The sequence below is a fragment of the Cricetulus griseus genome, chromosome 8, assembly GCF_003668045.3.
Source record: "Cricetulus griseus strain 17A/GY chromosome 8, alternate assembly CriGri-PICRH-1.0, whole genome shotgun sequence".
In the NCBI taxonomy this organism is placed as follows: domain Eukaryota; kingdom Metazoa; phylum Chordata; class Mammalia; order Rodentia; family Cricetidae; genus Cricetulus; species Cricetulus griseus.
The window spans coordinates 97,116,684-97,136,013 of record NC_048601.1 but is presented as its reverse complement, the minus strand read 5'-3'; the positions used below and the strand labels follow the sequence as shown (position 1 = coordinate 97,136,013).

General features: G+C 36.8%; 1 protein-coding gene across 1 annotated transcript in view; it reads right to left on the bottom strand.

Annotated features, from left to right (window-relative positions):
• Positions 1 to 19,330, bottom strand: part of Kmt2c (lysine methyltransferase 2C) — a 193,961-nt gene that overhangs the window by 106,551 nt on the left and 68,080 nt on the right. The window contains 3 exon segments of the mRNA XM_027428523.1: positions 1,534 to 1,648; positions 4,829 to 5,000; positions 11,852 to 12,014. Coding sequence (XP_027284324.1) covers positions 1,534 to 1,648; positions 4,829 to 5,000; positions 11,852 to 12,014 — 450 coding nt within the window.

Sequence of the window (19,330 nt, the reverse complement as noted above, 5' to 3'; positions counted from 1 at the left end):
CACAGAAAATATATTCAACAAAATCAAAGAAGTAATCTACCCCAACCTAAAGACATGCCTATGAAAATACAAGAGGCTTACCCCCCAAAAAAAAACCTTGCCACATAATAATCAAAACAATAAACATACAGAATAAATTATTAATATTAGGAGGTGCAAAGGAGAAAGGAGAGATAACATATTAAAGCAAACCTTTCAGAATTACAACTGACTTCTCAACAGAAACAATGAAAGCCAGAACGTCCTGGTAGAGGTTATGCAGACACTAAGGGACCACGGATGCCAGCCCAGACTACCCAGCAAAGATTCCAAAACCATAGATGGAGAAAACAAGATGTTCCATGACAAAACTGAATTTAAACAATACCTATCCAAAAACCCAGCCCTACAGAAAGTACTACAGGAAATGCCAACCCAAGGAAACCGCCTATGTTCACAAGAACACAGAAAATAGATGAGCTACAAATCCCAAAGAAAGGAATTGAACACACAATGCCATGACCAACAAAAACAAAATATACAGGAACTAGCAAAAACTGGTCATTAATATCCATTAATATAAATTGAGGGAAATGGGATAATATAAACAAAGGAGTCAAGACCACGATTGGGAAACCTACAGAATCAGCTGACCCGAGCTAGGGAGAGATCACTGACTCAGGCCTGAAAAATGGGGAACCTGCATAAGACCAAACTAGACTCCCTTAATATAGGTAACAATGGTATAACTGGGGCAATATATGAAGCCACTGGCAGTGGGTCCAAGATCTAACTCTAACGCACTCTGACTTAGTGGAGCCCATTGTATATGGAGAGATACCTTGCTCAGATTAGAGACACAGGGGTTTGAGGGGGTGGAGAGGTGCCTTGGTCCTGCCTCAACCAAATGATGGGACAGACTTAGACTTCCTATGGGAGGCCTTACCCTATCTGAGGAAAAGATGGGAGGTGGGAGCAAGTAGGGGGAGCAGGAGAAGAGGAGGGAGGGGAACTGGGATAGGAATGTAAAAAATAAATTTAAAAAAATTTAAAAAAAAAAAAAAAACTAGTTCTAGCCAGGTGGTAGTGGCACAAGCCTTTAATTCGAGCATTCAGAAGGCAAAGGAAGGCAGACAGATCTCTTAAATTTGAGGCCAGTTTGGTCTATAAAGTGAGTTCCAAGACAGCCAGGGCTACACAAACAAATCCTGTCTTGAAAGCCAAAGTTTCTATATATAAATTATACATCAAAAAATTAATATGCGGGGGCTGGAGAGATGGCTCAGAGGTTAAGAGCACCGGCTGCTCTTCCAGAGGTCCTGAGTTCACTTCCCAGCAACCACATGGTGGCTCACAACCATCCGTTATGAGATCTGGTGCCCTCTTCTGGTGTGCAGACGTACATGGAAGCAGAATGTTGTATGCATAATAAATAAAAAAATCAATATGCTATTTTATAAAGGTAATGATAATAAATATATTTGAACATGTTTTATCTGCTCTCTATCCAATACATATGGAGGATATTTAAGAACAAATTAAAAAACCACTTACTTTGCATTTCCAGCCATTGGTTGGTACTGATTTCATAACAGGTTGAAGACAAAAAGTATGATACCCTTTGTCACATGTATCACACACCAGCATCTTGCTATCTTCTCCCGATTGCCTAAAAATAAGATAGCATTATCTTTAAATGTATGCTGTCACATCAGTATGCAAGAAAACAATCAGTCTCCTGAGCAAATTGAGTGCACGAGAAGAGGGGCAAGGGAGCTAGGAGAATGAGAAGGGGAGAAGAGGAGGGACACAGAGGACATGAGGGAGCAGAAAGGTTGAGTCAGGGGAAGAATAGATGATAACAAGAATGGAGATACCATAATAGAGGGAAACATTTTAGGTTTACAGAGAAATCAGGCACTAGGGAAATGTCTGAGATCTACAAAGATGACACCAGCTAACAATCTAAGCAACAGAGGAGAGGCTACCTTAAATGCCCTCCCCTGATAATGAGATTGATGACTGACTTATATGCTACCCGAAAGCCCTCATCCAGCATCTGGTGGAAGTAGAAGCAGACACCCACAACTAATCACTTAACTGAACTGGAATCCAGATGCAGAGAAGGACGAGTGAAGAGCAAAGGGGTCCAGACCTGAAACCCACAGAAACAGCTGACCTGAACATCAGGGGAACTCTTGCTCCCCAGACTGATAGCTGGGAAACCAGCATGGGAATGATCCAGACCCCAGGAACATGGGTTTCAGTGAGGAAACCTCGGAGATCTACAGGACCTCAGTACTTATCCCTAGCATAGGTATGGACTTTGGGAGCCCATTCCACATAGAGGAATACTCCCTGAGACACACGGGGGTGGGCCTAGGCCCTATCCCAAGGGATATGATAGACGCTGATGACTGCCCCCATGGAAGACCTCACCATCCAGGGGGATCAGAAAGGATGTATGATAGGTAGGGTTTTAGTTGGGGTGGGGGAGTGGTAGGGGAGGATGGGTGGGAGAAGGGAACTGGAATTGTCATGTAAAACAATCTTGTTTCTAATTCAAATTTTAAAAATCTGAAAAAAAAAAAAAAGAAAACAATCAGTCCTAAAAACTGCACAGCCCATAAACACTTCAGTGTCTCTTCTGTCTTTGTATGGAATATGAGATGGACAATCCCTTTAATGAATCCACAAAAGGTCATTCTACTTAAAAATTTCTACTATGGTTAACTTGCCTTACTCATTTTAGATTCCTACAGAGGAGGAGGTGTTAAAGCAACAACCCTTATTCATTATTTAAAAAAAAAAAAAAAAAAAAAAAAAAAAAAAAAAAAAAAAAAAAAAAAAACCTCTAATACTCTCTAATACTCATCCTTTAGGGGGAGCTATAACTGCTAGCTATGCTGGGTTGAAAGGAACAAATTCTGGAAAGACATTGGCACATAACTAAAGAGGAAGATTGAGTCTGATGTCAGATCTGTCATTTGAATGTACACTGGGGTTTTCTAACTATATTAACATCAAACCAAGTTTCAGGAATAAAATAGGAATGAAAAATCATCAAAGATTACTCTGGGGTCTAAATAGAGTGCTGATTCCAAAAGCTTAGAGTGGCCATTAAATAGTAAATTCTTAACATTTTAGGAAAAAGTAAGGAAAAAAAAAAAAAAGAGCAGGCACCAAGGAAGCCATGAAGATGTGTCCTGCCAAGGACCTCCAATCACCAGGACTTCTTCAGCCCATCCCCATCCCAAGCCCATCCTACACACCACCCCTGCAACTAAAATTAATAATAAGAATAAGGGAGGGGAGGGAGGGAGGGAGGAGGGAGGGGGAGGGAGGAGGGAGGGAGGGAGGGAGGGAGGGAGGGAGGAAGGAAGGAAGGAAGGAAGGAAGGAAGGAAGGAAGGAAGGAAGGAAGGAAGGAAGGAAGGAAGGAAGGAAGGACTGGCAAGATGGCTCAGGATGTTAAGGCACTTGCTGTAAAGTCTGACCACCTGAGCCCAATCTCAGGAGCCCACATAAAGGTAAAGTGACAAAACCAACCAACACCATAGGCATGTCCTCTCATCAACACACACACACACACACACACACACACACACACACACACACACACACACACACACACACACACACACACACACACACACACAGAGAGAGAGAGAGAGAGAGAGAGAGAGAGAGAGAGATCTGCACATGCTGCCCACTAATATATGAAATTCTAAAAAGAGAAAATAATCAGGTTGTAATTATGAATTACAATGAAAGTCTTTCTCTAAACACCCTTACACCAAAACTGTGTCCCTTTAATCTGTCTTGATGCTTACTTAGCAAGTCATTACTGATTCTCAGATAACAAGAATTTCAGATGCATCGGGAAAGGGGGCATTAATGAATGAAACCTAGGGATAAGCAAACAAGCAAAAAGATGTGTCATCAAGGCCTCTGGCTGTTAGTCAATTTAACAAAGTCTATGAAGTTTAATCTTTAATATCTTCAAATACATGGATATACCTGGGGCCATATATCTCTCTAAGTTCTTACACCCCTTCTCAAGAAACTAAGCACACATACAAATTAACAAATAAATGTTAATAATATTCTTCCTAAATTTTAGCAAAATATGAAAGCAAATGATTTGATTGACTTCACCATTCCAAGACACTGATTCTGACTATTTTCATGAAATTACCAGTAAGTCAGACTTACCCTGACCAAACTAGGCCTAACTTTCTACTGGTTACAAAAGTGCTCTGTTTGCAATAGTTTGTGCATCAATGAAGATGTGGGTATCACTTTAAAGATGCCACAGTACACCCATTTCTCATTGGAGAAATGACCCAAGGACTGAATATAACACATTTAAAAAAAAAAATGATAGCTCTAAATGCTTAGATTCCACTCTCTTTTTTTTTTAACTATTCTAACTATAAGTAATTGTCTTTCAATGAACATCAAGATTTTATCAAAGCAGTAGAATGTAGTATTTGTCCATCTTAAGACAAAATTCAATTATAACACTGATTTGAACAATCAAATCTTGTAATTATTTCTGCACCGACAGCTTCATTATCCAATTAAATATCTTCCTCTCAATATTTTTGTTTTTCTTACCTTTATTTTTAAAATATCATTTAACAAATTTAAGCAATGGTGAGTTTTGTTTATATGTATTTCAAAAAAACACAAGTGTTAGCACAAGTCTAGCAGTGGAGGAACATGGTGAAATTAATGTGACTACAACTTATAATATAAATAAATTTATCCCATCTCATAAACTTTAATATTTAACAATGTTTCACTAAAACTCAATACGAACTCTTGAGTTGAAATTAAAAACTTACTTGCAGTTCTGGCACACTTTGCACTCAGGACACTGCCAACCCGCACGTTTTAATGGTGTAACAGCTATATCCAGGCACATCCCATGGTAGTGCTGACCACAAGTAGTGCAAAAGAACTGATCTAAGAGGTCTCCCGGGCTGTCACACACTGCACAGTTTGCATCTTCCTTTGCTATAATTAACAGCAAAATAACAAAATTGTTGTTATGATTTAATACTTTTCTAATTTAACAGTTTAAAAATCACTGGAAGGGAATTTTACATGGAAATCTCTCAGACATTTGAAATCATCCACATATTCCAAGTCAGAATAAGGTTTCACTTAAAACATTTTATTATATTTAATTTAAATTTAAGCATACGAAATTAAATCATGTTATTTTGCAAGTAATTCCGCCTAAATTTACTGGACACCATAAGCAGTTTTTTTTTTATTTATTTATAATTTATTTAGTTCTAGTTAGGGAACAAGCTTGTTTCACATGTAAGTCCCTTCTCCCTCTCCCTCCCCTCACCCCCAAAGCAGTTCTTATTTAATTTTATTCTTTTAATATCAATAGCAATGCTGGGCATTTGTTGACATTCAGTACATGTATTAGAAAGAAACAAGGGGATGTGGGACTGCTGGGGAAACAATATTTAATTCACATTAAATACTTGAAAATTAAAATCAAATAATAAAAAATAGGATGATAACATCAATTAATATCTTTCTTTATCAAAAAGAAAATACTCCAGTCAACCTAGGGGTTTTCTAAATACTAAAAAATGCCTTAATAGAGAACATTACTGATGGAAGGTATATATTCTCATATGAATGCAATTCATAGACCAATTATATACAGAACTATATTGATTTCTAATTACAAAAGCACTAAAATCAATATACTTATAGACACCGTCCACACCTAAAAATGGATTAAAAGAGTGCTAAAAGTTTATTTACTATTTAAAACAAAAAATAAATAAATAAAAGAATAAATTATGCTTTGCCCAATATACAATAAAACCTATGCATGTTACAATGCAGAAAGAGAAACAAGATATTCTAAAAACACACCACTACTAATAATGAAAGTATGTCTCTCTAACAAATTTAACAGAACAATGTTTTCTCTTTGTTCAATCCAAACTAATCTGCTCTGGTTAAAAAATACTTTCTGCCTTCTTTGCAGGTCAAGCATCTTGAAACTGAACAGCAATCTATTCCCTTTACTTACATCAGAACTCAAGAACATTGTCCTGCCAATGGCTATATAGTAAATAGGTTTGTAAACCATAACAGTGTCTATAATACAGACTTAAAAGTTTTTTTATTTACAGTCTTTAATAAGGCTACCAATAACCACATGAAATTCAAGTTACTTTCTAGAATGTACCTTATTGACATTTAGCAAAATTTACAGTTAATCACTCTCTCCTGTATATTTCCCTTTCTGTGGCAACTCCTCAATTTCTCCTTGGGTTCCCTATAGCATTTACCCCTGCGGTTGTATAAATTCCTTTAATGTTAATAAAATGCTGATATTCAAGCTGGGCAGTGAGTGGTGCATACCTTTGATCCCAGCACTTGGAGGTTGGGGGGAGGCGGAGACAAGTGTTTCTCTGTGTGTTCCAGGCCAGCCTGGTCCACAGAGCTAGTTCCAGTACAGCCAGGACTATACAGAGAAACCCTCTCTCAAAAATCCAGAAAGGTGATATTCAAAAAAATTGCATCAACAAAAACCTCAACCCTTAATTATCAAGCCTTACATAGCTCAACAGCCAGATGTTCTAAAAATACTAAGACATCTTTTTCTCAAAAGAATGGATAAAAATAGAAACTTGAATATCATTTTGCTATCCCAGTACACTTCATCAGCTACCAATTCTTTCTATTTAAAAATAAAATAAAACAAAATGGGGAGCAGAGATTCACAGACAGTGTTTCTCTGTCTAGCCCTGGCTGTCCTGGATCTCACTTTGTTTATCTGTTTGGTCTCAAACTCAGAGACTTGCCTATGCTCTGCCTCTTTGAGTGCTGGGATTAAAGACATGAGTCACCATACAGAGCCTAATGACTTATTTTAAATATCCAGCAATGAAAGAGCCTTTTAAGAGTGATTTGAAAAGTAAGCCTTCAATAAGAAGTACATTTAAATAAGATTTGATTTAGCCTGGGTTATTGGGGCTACAAAGTAGAAAAGAATATGCTCCCTATTCTTCAAGTCTTTATACTGTTATGTGGTATGTAGTTAATGTTTTAACAGAACTTTCTTTCAAGCATATAGGGCAAAGAAACATTCATTAAAATTCCAACTTTTCTTTTAGGTAAAAAGGAGGTATTGAGATTTGTGTTTATGTAAATTTTGAGATTCCTGTTAATTATTTGGAAGTGTCTTATGTAGTTCAAGTGGACTCTGCCCTAACTATGTAGCTGTAACACAGAGAAACCATGACTCGAAATGCCAAAAATAATATAAGTGATTAATTTAAAAATAGAAGCATAGCAATAAGTGATTAAAAATAAAAGTGTAGCAATAGTTTCATTTAATAGAGAATGTTATTTTTCTTAATATTAAGAAATGGTGGTCCTTCTCCAAGCATCCACCACGATGGACAAAGGGGGCTAATGCGGTTAGCTCTTTAAACAACAATAAAAAAACTCTTTGAGAGAGGGAGAAGGGGGGAGGGAGGGAGGAAGGGAAGAAGGGAGGAGAGAGGGAGGGAGGAAGGAAGGGAGGGCAGACAGGCAGTGGAGGAACATGCCTTTAATACTAGCACGAGGGATGTAGAGGCAGGCAGACCTCTGAGTTCCAGGCCAGCAAGTGCCAGAATATGCTCCAAAGCTACACAGAAAATCCTGTCTTGAATAACCAAAAACAGAAAGAAAAAGAAAGAAAAAGGGGAGTACTAGTATGTACCCATAAAAACTAAGCACTTTTAAAACCGAATCTTCTATTTTTGCCACTCTATTTTTTAGAAATTGAGAATCAACTGACAATCAGATATTCATTTTACCTTGGCATTACTTTTCCAGAAACAAACTTTAATGTGTTTCTGTAAAACCCTAGGGGGGGGGGGGTGGTAATCTACCACTTTAACTTGCCACAGTAGCTGCTGAGTGTCTGGTATAGTCCAAACTGAGATATAAATGTATAAAGTATAAAGTATAAATGCATGTGGAATTCCAAACTCACAAAAGAAGGAAAAAAAAAGAAATTTTGTTTTGATTACATGTTGAAATATTAGTATTTTTAAATAATATAATTAAGAAAATATGATCCCAAATATACTAAAATTATTTATTGCTCACATTTCTACCACCAACACAATTCTATATACTCAAATTATCACTTTAACTACTCTAGATATCATTGAAGAGACTGCTGCCGAACTCGAGTGGAAATGGATCAAAGACCTCAATATAAATCCATCCACACTGAACATCAGAGAAGAGAAAGTAGGAAATACATTTGAACGCATAGGCACAGAAGACCACTTCCTAAATAAAACACCACTAGCAACAATTAATAAATGGGACCTCCTGAAACTGAGAAGCTTCTGAAAGCAAAGAAGATGGTCAACCAGACAAAAGGGCTCTCTACAGAATGGGAAAAGACCTTCACCAACCCCACATCTGACAGGGGACTGATCTCCAAAATATACAAAGAACTCAAGGAACTAGAATTCAAACTACCAAAAAATCCAATTAAAAAAATGGGGTACAGATGTAAACAGAGAATTCTCAACAGAACAATCTCAATTGGCAGAGAGACACTTAAGGAAATGCTCAACATCCTTAGTCATCAGGGAAATGCAAATCAAACCACTCTGAGATTCCACCTTACACTGATCAGAATGGCTAAGATCAAAAACACCAATGACCTGGAGAGGATGTGGAAAGTGGGAACACTCCGCCATTGCTAGTGAAGTACAGCCGCTGTGGAAATCAGTATGGTGATTTCTCAGAAAATTAGGGATCAACCTACCTCAAGACCCTGCAACACCACTGTTGGGCACCTACCCAAAGGAGGCACACTCACACCACAAGGACATTTGCTCAACTATGTTCACAGCAACATTATTCATTAGCCAGATCTTGGAAACAGCCTAGATGCTCCTAAACTGAAGAATGGATAAAGAAAATGTGGTGCATTTACACAATGGAGAACTACTCAGCGGTAAGAAATAATAATGGTAAAATTCCCAGGCAAATGGACAGAAATAGAAAAAAACATCCTAAGTGAGGTAAGCCAGTCCCAGAAAGACAAATATAGTATGTACTCACTCATAAGTAGATACCAGACTAAAGACACCCAGCCTACAATCCACAAACCTGGAGCAGCTAGAACCCTCTTCCAGAAACAGATGGAAACAGAGGCAGAAATCCACAACTAACCAATGGTCCAAGCTCCTGGAGCACAACTGAAGGGAAGGGGGGAGAGATAATATGAACAAAGAGGTCAAGACCATGATGGGGAAAGGCCCAGAATCAGCTGACCAGAGCTAGTGAGAGATCGATGACTAGGGCCTGACAAATGGGGAAACTGCATAAGACCAAACAAACTAGACTCCCCTAATATAAGTAACAATAGTGTGACTGGGATAAAATATGAGGCCAAACTGACTTAGTGGAGCCCATTCTATATGGAGAGATACCTTGCTCAGCCTAGACACAGGAGTGTGGGGGGTGGAGAGGTGCCTTGGTCCTGCCTCAACCAGAGGATGGGACACTTAGTAGACTTCCTAGGGGAGGCCTCACCCTCTCTAAGGAGCAGATGTGGGGGTAAGGGGGGTTGGAGAAGCAGGAGGAGAGGGAGAGGAGAGAGGGGGAACTGGGATTGGGATGTAAAAAATAAATTAATGTAAAAAAAAAAATCTTTATTGAGCACAAGTTTTATGCCACTGGCTTAAAGACAAGGAAGGAAAGGAGAAAGAGAGCTTTGTAGGGTACTTTATACTGCTGGGCTGCTGTTGTGAAGCAATTTTGTACTATTTCCACTATAGCACATAGCATCGCTTACCTTTTACTCTTAGTATAGAGTGAAATCCTAAAATAATAGTATGAATTACATTAAGTACATTAAATTAATTTTTGGAACAGTCAAGTTTGTGATTCACTTATAGAAAGTGCATGGGAGGGGTATCACCCTGCTTCATCATTTCTTTCATACTGCTCCAATCTATATTTCCCTTTCCAAATTTCCTTACTTAACTTTGGCTTCATTTGGTTATTTATGTATTTTTATGAGTCTCCATAAGTCTACTTTGGAAGAAGGCACAGTACCAATGATGTCAGTATTTCTCTTAACTTTAAACAGCCAGCATAATCTCTCATCATCAGGATGATAAATGACAAGTCATCTCATCAGTTCTTGTAGCTCATAATTTTACAAGCTGACCAGAAGAGCAGTAACCACTAAGAGTGTACAAATAAAATATGACCACCAGAAGAAACAGTGGCACAATTAATTACTTAAGTTTCCAGAAAGAATTAACTACATAAATAATCATCATAGCAACTATTGTATATGAAAGTTCTTTTTCTTCCAGATTTAATAGGCATAATCTAAAACATTGTTAAAACTTTAAATCAGTTATTTGTATAAACATAATTTCAAATTAGTTTGCTTTAACTATAACTGTATAGTGAATAAAAACATGACTATATTTGCAGACATGAAGTAACTCTGACTATATATAAAATTAGGTACAAAACAAAGATAAAAAGTAATGCTCATGTTAGTCTTGCTATTTAGAATTACATCAAGTTAGGCCTGAAGTAGCTACATTTGTATTTCATAAACCTGAAAAAGGATATAAATACACACAGACAGGCATAGATTAAAAGTGTTAAGAAGTTGATAAAAGCTAACAAGTAGGTAAGAGGTGATGTTAAAAGAATGACTAAATCACCATGAAAATTTCAGAGACTGAAAATTAAAATTACTAGGAGGGGGAAAGAAAGTTCCTAAAATGTACATGTTGTCTTTGGCTAACAAATGACTCAATAGGTAAAGACATTTGCTACCTAGTGACAGGAGTTCAATCCTTGGAACCCATGCAAAGTTGAAAGGCAAAAAAAACACACAAAGTAGTCATCTGACTCCAACCTGTCATATGCATGCCCACACAAATACACAATATAAATTAAAACTGTAAATAAAAAACGTAATGTATGTATGTTTGTATATATGTATTTATATATCAGTTATATACATATAGCAAAACCCAGAAAAGAATTATAATATAAAATGTGCATTAGAGCTCATAGATTTTATTAGAATTATAAAAAAAAAAAAAAAAAACTAGTGGAAAAAGTAAAAAGCACCACTGCAGATTAGAGATAACCAAGAGGGACAGATTGTGAATAGCACTACAGAGATGTCCACATTATCAAGTCTCCAGAATTCACAAACAAAATGTCAAGAAGTGTGTGATGCTCCCTAGCCTGACCAACAATGGAGAGAGTCAACTTTACATTCTCCCATCGGCAGTATTCTTCTGTAAAGGAACTGAACACTACTGAACATGCCAATGAATTGCTCTTTAAAACATGTTAAAAATACTGTACAGTCAGTATGTCCTCTATAGTTGTTTAAAAAATTTTTGAGCATAAAAATTTAAAATATGAAAACTTGGAATTTCAGAAAAACTTTTTTGGAATATTAATACAATTATTGATTATAGATTTCCCCTCAAAAACCTACAGTAATTTGGGTTTAGTGGCACATGCCTATAATTCCAGCATTCGGGAGGCAAAGGGAGGAGGATATCTTATGAGTTCCAGGAGACAGCCAAACCTACATAGTAAGAACAAGGGCATGGCATGAGATGCAGTTGAGACACAGGACACAACACCCAACAGCAAAGATTTCTCAGACCATTATCATTATATATCATCTTTTAAATATTAATTTCGTTATTCTTGAGAATCTACCTTTTAATACAAGTAAAGTAAATGTGAACTTTCCAAATTCACATGTAATATTTTAAGTAAATATCTAAGTGAATTTACAACTGCATGGATAGAACACTTACATCTTTCAGGAGCTTGGTCAATGTGTTCTGGACAGAGAAGAAAGAAGTGACTGAAGTCCTGAAAGGTGCCTGCCCCTGCAGCACATGGGTAATGGTACATCTGGGTACACTTCTCTTCACAGCATTTGATAGTGGCTCCAAGGTGTTTGCAAAATGCACATCGCTGGAAAGAGAAAAAGGAGAGAAATCACTTTATAAAACTTTGAAGATGGTAGTTAGGAAAAAAGAAATATCTGTACCTTACTATTATAATAATTGGAATCTGTTTTTAAAAGTGCCAATTGTCTCAGACCCAGCTCATTCATATTCTAACAATTCATTAGCAAGTTAATATTTCACTTTACCTTGTCAAAAAACATTAAGCTAAAGTGATTTTAGTGGCTATTGTTATTGATACGCTGGTAGAACAATTTGTAAAGCAGTTTTAAGAACGATGGCTGTACCTCAGTTGGTACAGGGTTTGCCAGGATGCATAAAGAGAGAAGTTGGGGGAAATGGCTAAGTCGTTAAGAGTACTTATTGCTCTTGGAATGAAACAAGGTACAATTTTCAGTATCCATGTGGAAGCTCCAGTTACATAAATGAATTCAGCAAAACATTGATACAGATAATAAGTAAATATTTATAAAAAGAGAAAAACCAGATAAGTAGAGGGTTACTATAATATCAGTTTTTAAAAACCACCACCAAAGGACACTTAACTTTTTAGAATCAAAACAAAACAAAACAACAACAACAACAACAACAACAACAAAACTTGGTGGCAAGCTTTAATGCAAGTGAGTCTCTGTGAGTTTGAGCCTAGTCTACATAGCATGTTCCAGACAGACTGTGTGTCTGTGTGTCTAGTGTCTGTCCCTCTGAGTGTGAAATAAACTAGTAAATCACAAAATGGACCCCTATATGATTAGAGCACAAATAAAAATTTCATAGCCATGCATAGTGGTGCATACCTATAAGCTAACACCCAGAGAATTGAGTCAAGAATATGGGGAACTAAGAAAACAGCTGGGACTACATAATCAGATTGTCTCAGAAACCTTGGTGGGGTTAGAGAGGTAGCAGTGACATCAATGACAATAACAGAAGGAAAGGAAACCTACTTAATACCCAGTTCTACCTGGGATTTATTTACTTTTCATTGCAATCTCTTACAAGTGCTAAAAAGACAAGGCAACAAGTGAATGAATAAGAAGTCACCCCAAATTATTTCATTTTACTTGTTCTGTTTCCACTGTGAGGATATTTCAGCTCCTGATCCATAGATTATAAAAGCAGAGAGCTGTCTGCCTGGCACATTCATCTTTATGACTATTTTTTTCATACCGATCCAAGATCTTACAGTGAAGGCAACAAACAGCATTCTCTCTATATAAAATTAGTAATTCTGCCTGGCGTGCTGGCACATAGCTTTAATCCCAGCATTTGGAAGGCAGACACAGATGGGTCTCTGTGACTTAAAGGCAAACCTGGTCTACAGAGTTTCAGGACAGCCAGGGCTATACATAGACAAACCTTGTCCCAAGAAGAAAAAGAAACACACACACACACACACACACACACACACACACACACACACACACACACACACACACACACACACACACACACACACGAAATGCTTTGAAAGGCCTAATGAAGACAGGCTCATATTTATATAACAGACTCCATTTTAGTAAACAGTGTTGCTAAACGTGGCTCACTAAAAAGCCTAAACTCTCATTTAACAGAGGAAAATGGACTCTTAAAATATTATTGTATGTACCACATACTGTTTTCAGCATTTTTCTACATGTCTAATATCATATACCATTAAACATTTCCTCACTATCACCAATACACGACAGTAAGTACTGTAAGAAAGCAGGACTCTTGCACTGAATCCTATACAATTTGAATTCAACTCCAGAAACCACTGAACCTTACTAATCATACTTGCCAAACTTTAATTTCATGTAATGTCCAAAAACACACTATACAAATTTCATTTCTATTTTTATACTTAGTATTATTTTGTGAAAGAAAACAAAAAATAAAGTTTCCCTTCTCTTTATTGATATAAAGTATAGTAACCAACTGTTTCTCGGAATGTATAATAAAACTTTGTTAAGAAGGTATCTTAACAGACACAGGATTATCCATGAGAAGCCCCTCAATCTAAATGTGCCACAGAAAGACCAAGATATTGTTCACCAAAGAAAGTACAATCATTTTGAAGAAAAAAATTATAACTGATATAACAAACATATTTTCTGGAAAATTGATAAAAATCTAGGATCCCTTATTTCAATATCATATGACAAGCTGTGCAGAAACCTTTTGTATAAAAATAATTGACAAATAAGAGTCTAGTGTAAGTCATAAGGCAAAATGTATTTTAAATTGGTTATTCTAATATGTATTTTAAATTGGATATGTTGGATGTATTTCTAAATGTATTTTAAATTGGATATTCTAATATGAAAAGTACTAGAATTTACCTAGTACACCAATTTACATTATAAAGGCATCAAGAAAAAAGAAACAAGGAACTACACAAAAGTGAACCTTTTAAGTCCTTCTGCTAGAATTACATAGTTAATAAAGAATATCTGACATTAAATGAAAATGTGGCATACAAAATTAGCTGTAAAACTACAAAAATTATCATAGAATGAATTTTCACATGCAATTTCTCTACTGTCAGCACTCATAAACCATACCCATGCATGACAGCACATATCCATAACCCAGCACTCAGGAGGCTGAAGCCATGAATTTAGGACTTACATGGGTTAAAATACACAGAGTTTCAAGGCTAGCCTAGGCTAGAGATTTCCTCTTGAAAATATAAATTTTGAAACGTTCTTAGTTTCTCTTTTTCTTTTTTTTTTTTGATATTTATTTATTTATTGTGTATACAATGTTCTGCCAGGTCAGAAGAGAGCACCAGGTCGCATTACAGATGGTTGTGAGCCACCATGTGGTTGCTGGGAATTGAACTCAGGACCTCTCGAAGAGCAGCTAGCTATCTCTCCAGCCCCCTAGTTTCTCTTTTACTATTTTGCATACTCATTAACAAAAACAAAGGAGATAATGTATAATAATTCAGTATTAATATAAAAGCAGTTTTTAAAAGTCAGTGAAAACCTCTCTTAGCAGTTGTATAAATTGTATAACTGTCTTAAATTATAAAAAGTACTTGCAAAACTTTAATGAAATGATGAGATCCAAAATAAATCTACAGCACAAACCAAAACAGAACCAAAAAAGAAAATTTCGGAGACTAAAACAGTGTCATGAAAGGCTGGAGAGATGACTCAGTAGTTAAGAACTCTGGTGTTCTTCCAGGTGGCCAGAATTCAATTCCCAACACACACATCAACAGCTCATAAACATCTATCTGTAAGTCCTGTCCCAGGAGATTCAATGCCCATTTCTGTCATGAAAGTAAAACACAGATACATATATGCAGCCAAACACCCATACTTGTAAACTAAAACAATATTAAGGCTATATCATGAACAAGAAATTCAAAACATTCCATAATGTGTTGAATTATCAAGTAACTACTATATGTCAACTATAAAAATACTTTTTAGACTAAGTGCTCTAACAAATATCAATTATCACTGTTTCCATATTCCCCTAAAATGGGTGGGTGGGTGGGGGCCTGTGTGTGTGATATATAGGTTCAGACAGAGAATGGGGATGGCAGTTGAATCTATACATTTTCCTTGACCACTCTCCACTTTATTTCATGAGACAGTCTCGGAACAAAGACTACTATTTCCAGTTAGTCTAGCTAGCCTGCTTTTGCCCCTGGAGTGCTGATATTACCAGAGGGTACTGTGCCTCCCAGCTTAATTCTAGCGATCTGAATTCTAGTTCAAAGGCTTGCATCATAAGTGATTTATCCACTGTGTCACCTTTACAGCCCCCTAAAATCTCTATTAGTCACTAGGATTCTTCCACAACATAGTAACAAAGAACACAGATGGGTAATGAAGATACAGCTGGATGGTACAATATTGCCTAGCAGAAACAAAGACCTCTGTTCAGTACCCATGGGTATTGTGGAATGAGGGAATTGGAATATGCTGGTAATCCCAGCTACCTCGGAAGCTGAATCAGGAAGATCACAGTTTTGAGGTTCAAGGCCAGGCTTGGATAAAGTAAGCAAGAGAGGGTGAGGAGAGATCAGCTTCAGACTCAAACAGCCCATGTCAAGGAACAGGAAAATTTTAAGATAGCAAGGACAAGTGGAAATTTTAGAGAATACACACAAGACAGAAGAAAACATAATTTCCAAGTAACAATATCAAGCAATAGCAATACGGGATGAAAAAAGAGGAAAACAAATATCTGTAAAACATTAAATGCAGGCTTGGAATACAGCTCAATGGAACACCATTTGCCTAGCATCTTAAAGCCTTAGTCTAATCCCCAGTATGACACTTTAAAAAATTATTTGGAAATAAATATTTGTAATGTCTGTTGAGCTAACATTCAAGTTCACACATAATATAAACAAATTACCTTCACTACTAAAAGGCAGTAACTTTTCCAAAACTGTGTATTTCATATATTTACAAATACTTTACATACAAACTACTTAATTAACATTTTATATGTCTGTAATGCAAGTGATGAGTGTGTGCTCATGCAAGGGTGCACTCAAGAATGCAAGCACCACATGGGCATGCATGCTAAGCACCATGCAGCTACAATCCAAGACAGCAAACAGCTGGGGTGTGATGATTTAACGAAGGAAGTGTAACTATACTGAAACTAGAAAAAGAGTTCAAACTAAAAGTCAGTGTATAGGTAAAAGGTAAAAGTGAGTATTAGTATAACTGGTTATATAGTGTAAATGTAAAATAAAAATGTTATTAAGGTGTGTATGAATGTAACAAATATCTTCAGCATACAAAAAGGAAACCTGATTAGAAATATGTGAATAAAATGAGACTTCAAATTAATGGAGAAACCAAGAGATTAAGTAGACATGAAATGGAAATAAAGAACTTAATAACAACCAAGTTTGATTCAACACTCACACAAACAAAACGGTCCAGATGTACATAAAAGTATTCATTACATATATGAACATAAGTAAATACCCACATATACAAAAGAGCATATATTTTCTAGGCTATATTTAATAAAATAAGTATGTCCTGTAACCTACAACAAAAGTAGAAACTCAAAATGTAAAGATAAGCTCCAAAATCTACCTATTGGAAACATTTCAAAAAATTCCCTTTATATAACAGTACATGCACACGCACACGCACACACCCATCAAAGGGCTGGTAAAATGGCTCCTCAGGCAAGGGTGTTTGCCATCAAGTCTTATGTCCTGACTTCAGTTTCTGGAACCCACATGGTAGAATGGGCAAACCAACTCGTACAAGTTGCCCTGTGTCCTCTCATATTCATTCTCTCTCTCTCTCTCTCTCTCTCTCTCTCTCTCTCTCTCTCTCTCTCTCTCTCTCTCTCTCTGTAAACTTAAAAACAAAAACTCGTGCAATGATAGAAGAGGATCAACATTTTTGAAATGTAGCATATAGTTTGAAAATACAAAAACCAAAACCCTAATTCTGAAGGAAAAAAAAAAACAGAAACTAAAGGAGAGGACCATCTGTGGAGGTCTGCAGAGTGAGTTCCAGGACAATAGAGCTACACCCAGAGAAACCGTGCTCAATAGACAGACAGGCAGGCAGGCAGGCAGGCAAACAAAGCAGGTTAAACTGTATGCCTGAGACTTGTTCTCTAAGAAAAAAAACGCTAAGAGCCTGCCACTTCCCTTATAAACTGAAACTGTCAATGGTGGTATCACTCTAATCTGCATACTGTTAAATACAAATTTCTGATTGAACTATATACATTGAAGGTGGGGGAGAAGGGGGTAGAGGAACTAGAGAGATGGCTCTGTGTGTACCAGAACTGTCTTGGCTGCTCTTACAGAGAATCCAAGTTCAATCCCAGTCCGCATAGCAGCTTAACTCCCCTTTCAGAGGACTCAATGCCCTCTACTGACAGCTGTAGGCACTGCACCATGTGGTGCACAGATATACATGCCAGTAAAACACTACACACATAAAACGAAACAAAGGAGTCATAAAAGAGATTAAGTAAATAAATTCATGAAATCAAAATGGAAAACAGAAAGAGCAGGATTCTTCTCCTACCAGCATTTTCCCTTTCTGACCAATCCTCATCACTGCTGTCTGAAGGATCCTTGACAAACTAATGAGATCCAAATTCCTCAACATGATATCCTTGTTAGGTAGTATTGTCAAGTTCCCTGCATTACCAGCAAACCCGAGATTTCCCTAATCCAGATACTTTGAATAAGATAAAATATGATGTGAGATTACACAACAAAGAAACTTTTCAGACATGATTAAGGCCAGCAGAGTCTCCCAACCCTCTAAAGATAGAGTTTTCTGAAAATAAAAAGCAGGGGTCAATGCCAGACACTATGAAATACACCTTTGATACCAGCACTGGGGAGGAAAAGAAGGCTGATCTCTAACTTTCATGACAGTCTGTTCTACACAGTGACTTCCAGAACAATCAGGGCAACACAGAAACCCTGTCGTTAAAACTAATGAATGAAACCCAACATAAAAGAAATTTTCAGAATAAAGGATTCTGTACATTGTTGCAATATCTGAAGGTAAAAGAAGCCAAGAAGCAAAAACCAAGGAGCTGAGAACAGCATAAGTCAAAGACCAATCACTACAGGATTCATCTCACACTGGAATGGGCCTAAAAGAGAATTCATCCACAGAACCCCTGGCCTATCAACTTTTTTTTGTTGATCTTTTGTATTGCTTTATGAGATCTCTCTATATAGTCCTGGCTGTCGTGGAACTTTCTCTGTAGACCAGGCTAACCTTGAATTCACAGAGATCCTGACTGCTGAGATCAAAGGTGAACACCACCATACCTGGTCAGGACTATCCAAGGCCTTGAGATACCCTAGTCTGTTGATTTGTGGAGACTTCTGGCATAAACAATCAGATATTACATAAAGACCTTAGGTTTATGCTAATTTGTTATATAACAATAAATAACACACTTCAAAGCCCTCCTTGTTTTAATATCTATCAAATTGGGTTACAATTTTTACGGATTTTTAAATTTTTACTTATATTACACAATGTTTTACTCACACCATAAGTTACGACTTAGAAATAAATTAGCTAAGAGCTGAGATTAGCAAAATTAGTATTTGCCAATCATGCACAAAACCCTAAGGCCCATCCTCAGCACCATTGCATTAAACATGGACAGTGCACAATTCTGCAGAGGTGGAGGCAGGAGGATCAGTTATTCAACATGATCTTCAACCCCACTGCTATAAGAAAACCTGTCGCAAAACAATATGGAAAAACAAGGGAAAAGATTTAGTAGGTTTTCATAGATAATATAGGAGAAACATATATTCTAAAACCACAAGTGTCATAGAAATACTAAGTTCTCTAGGAG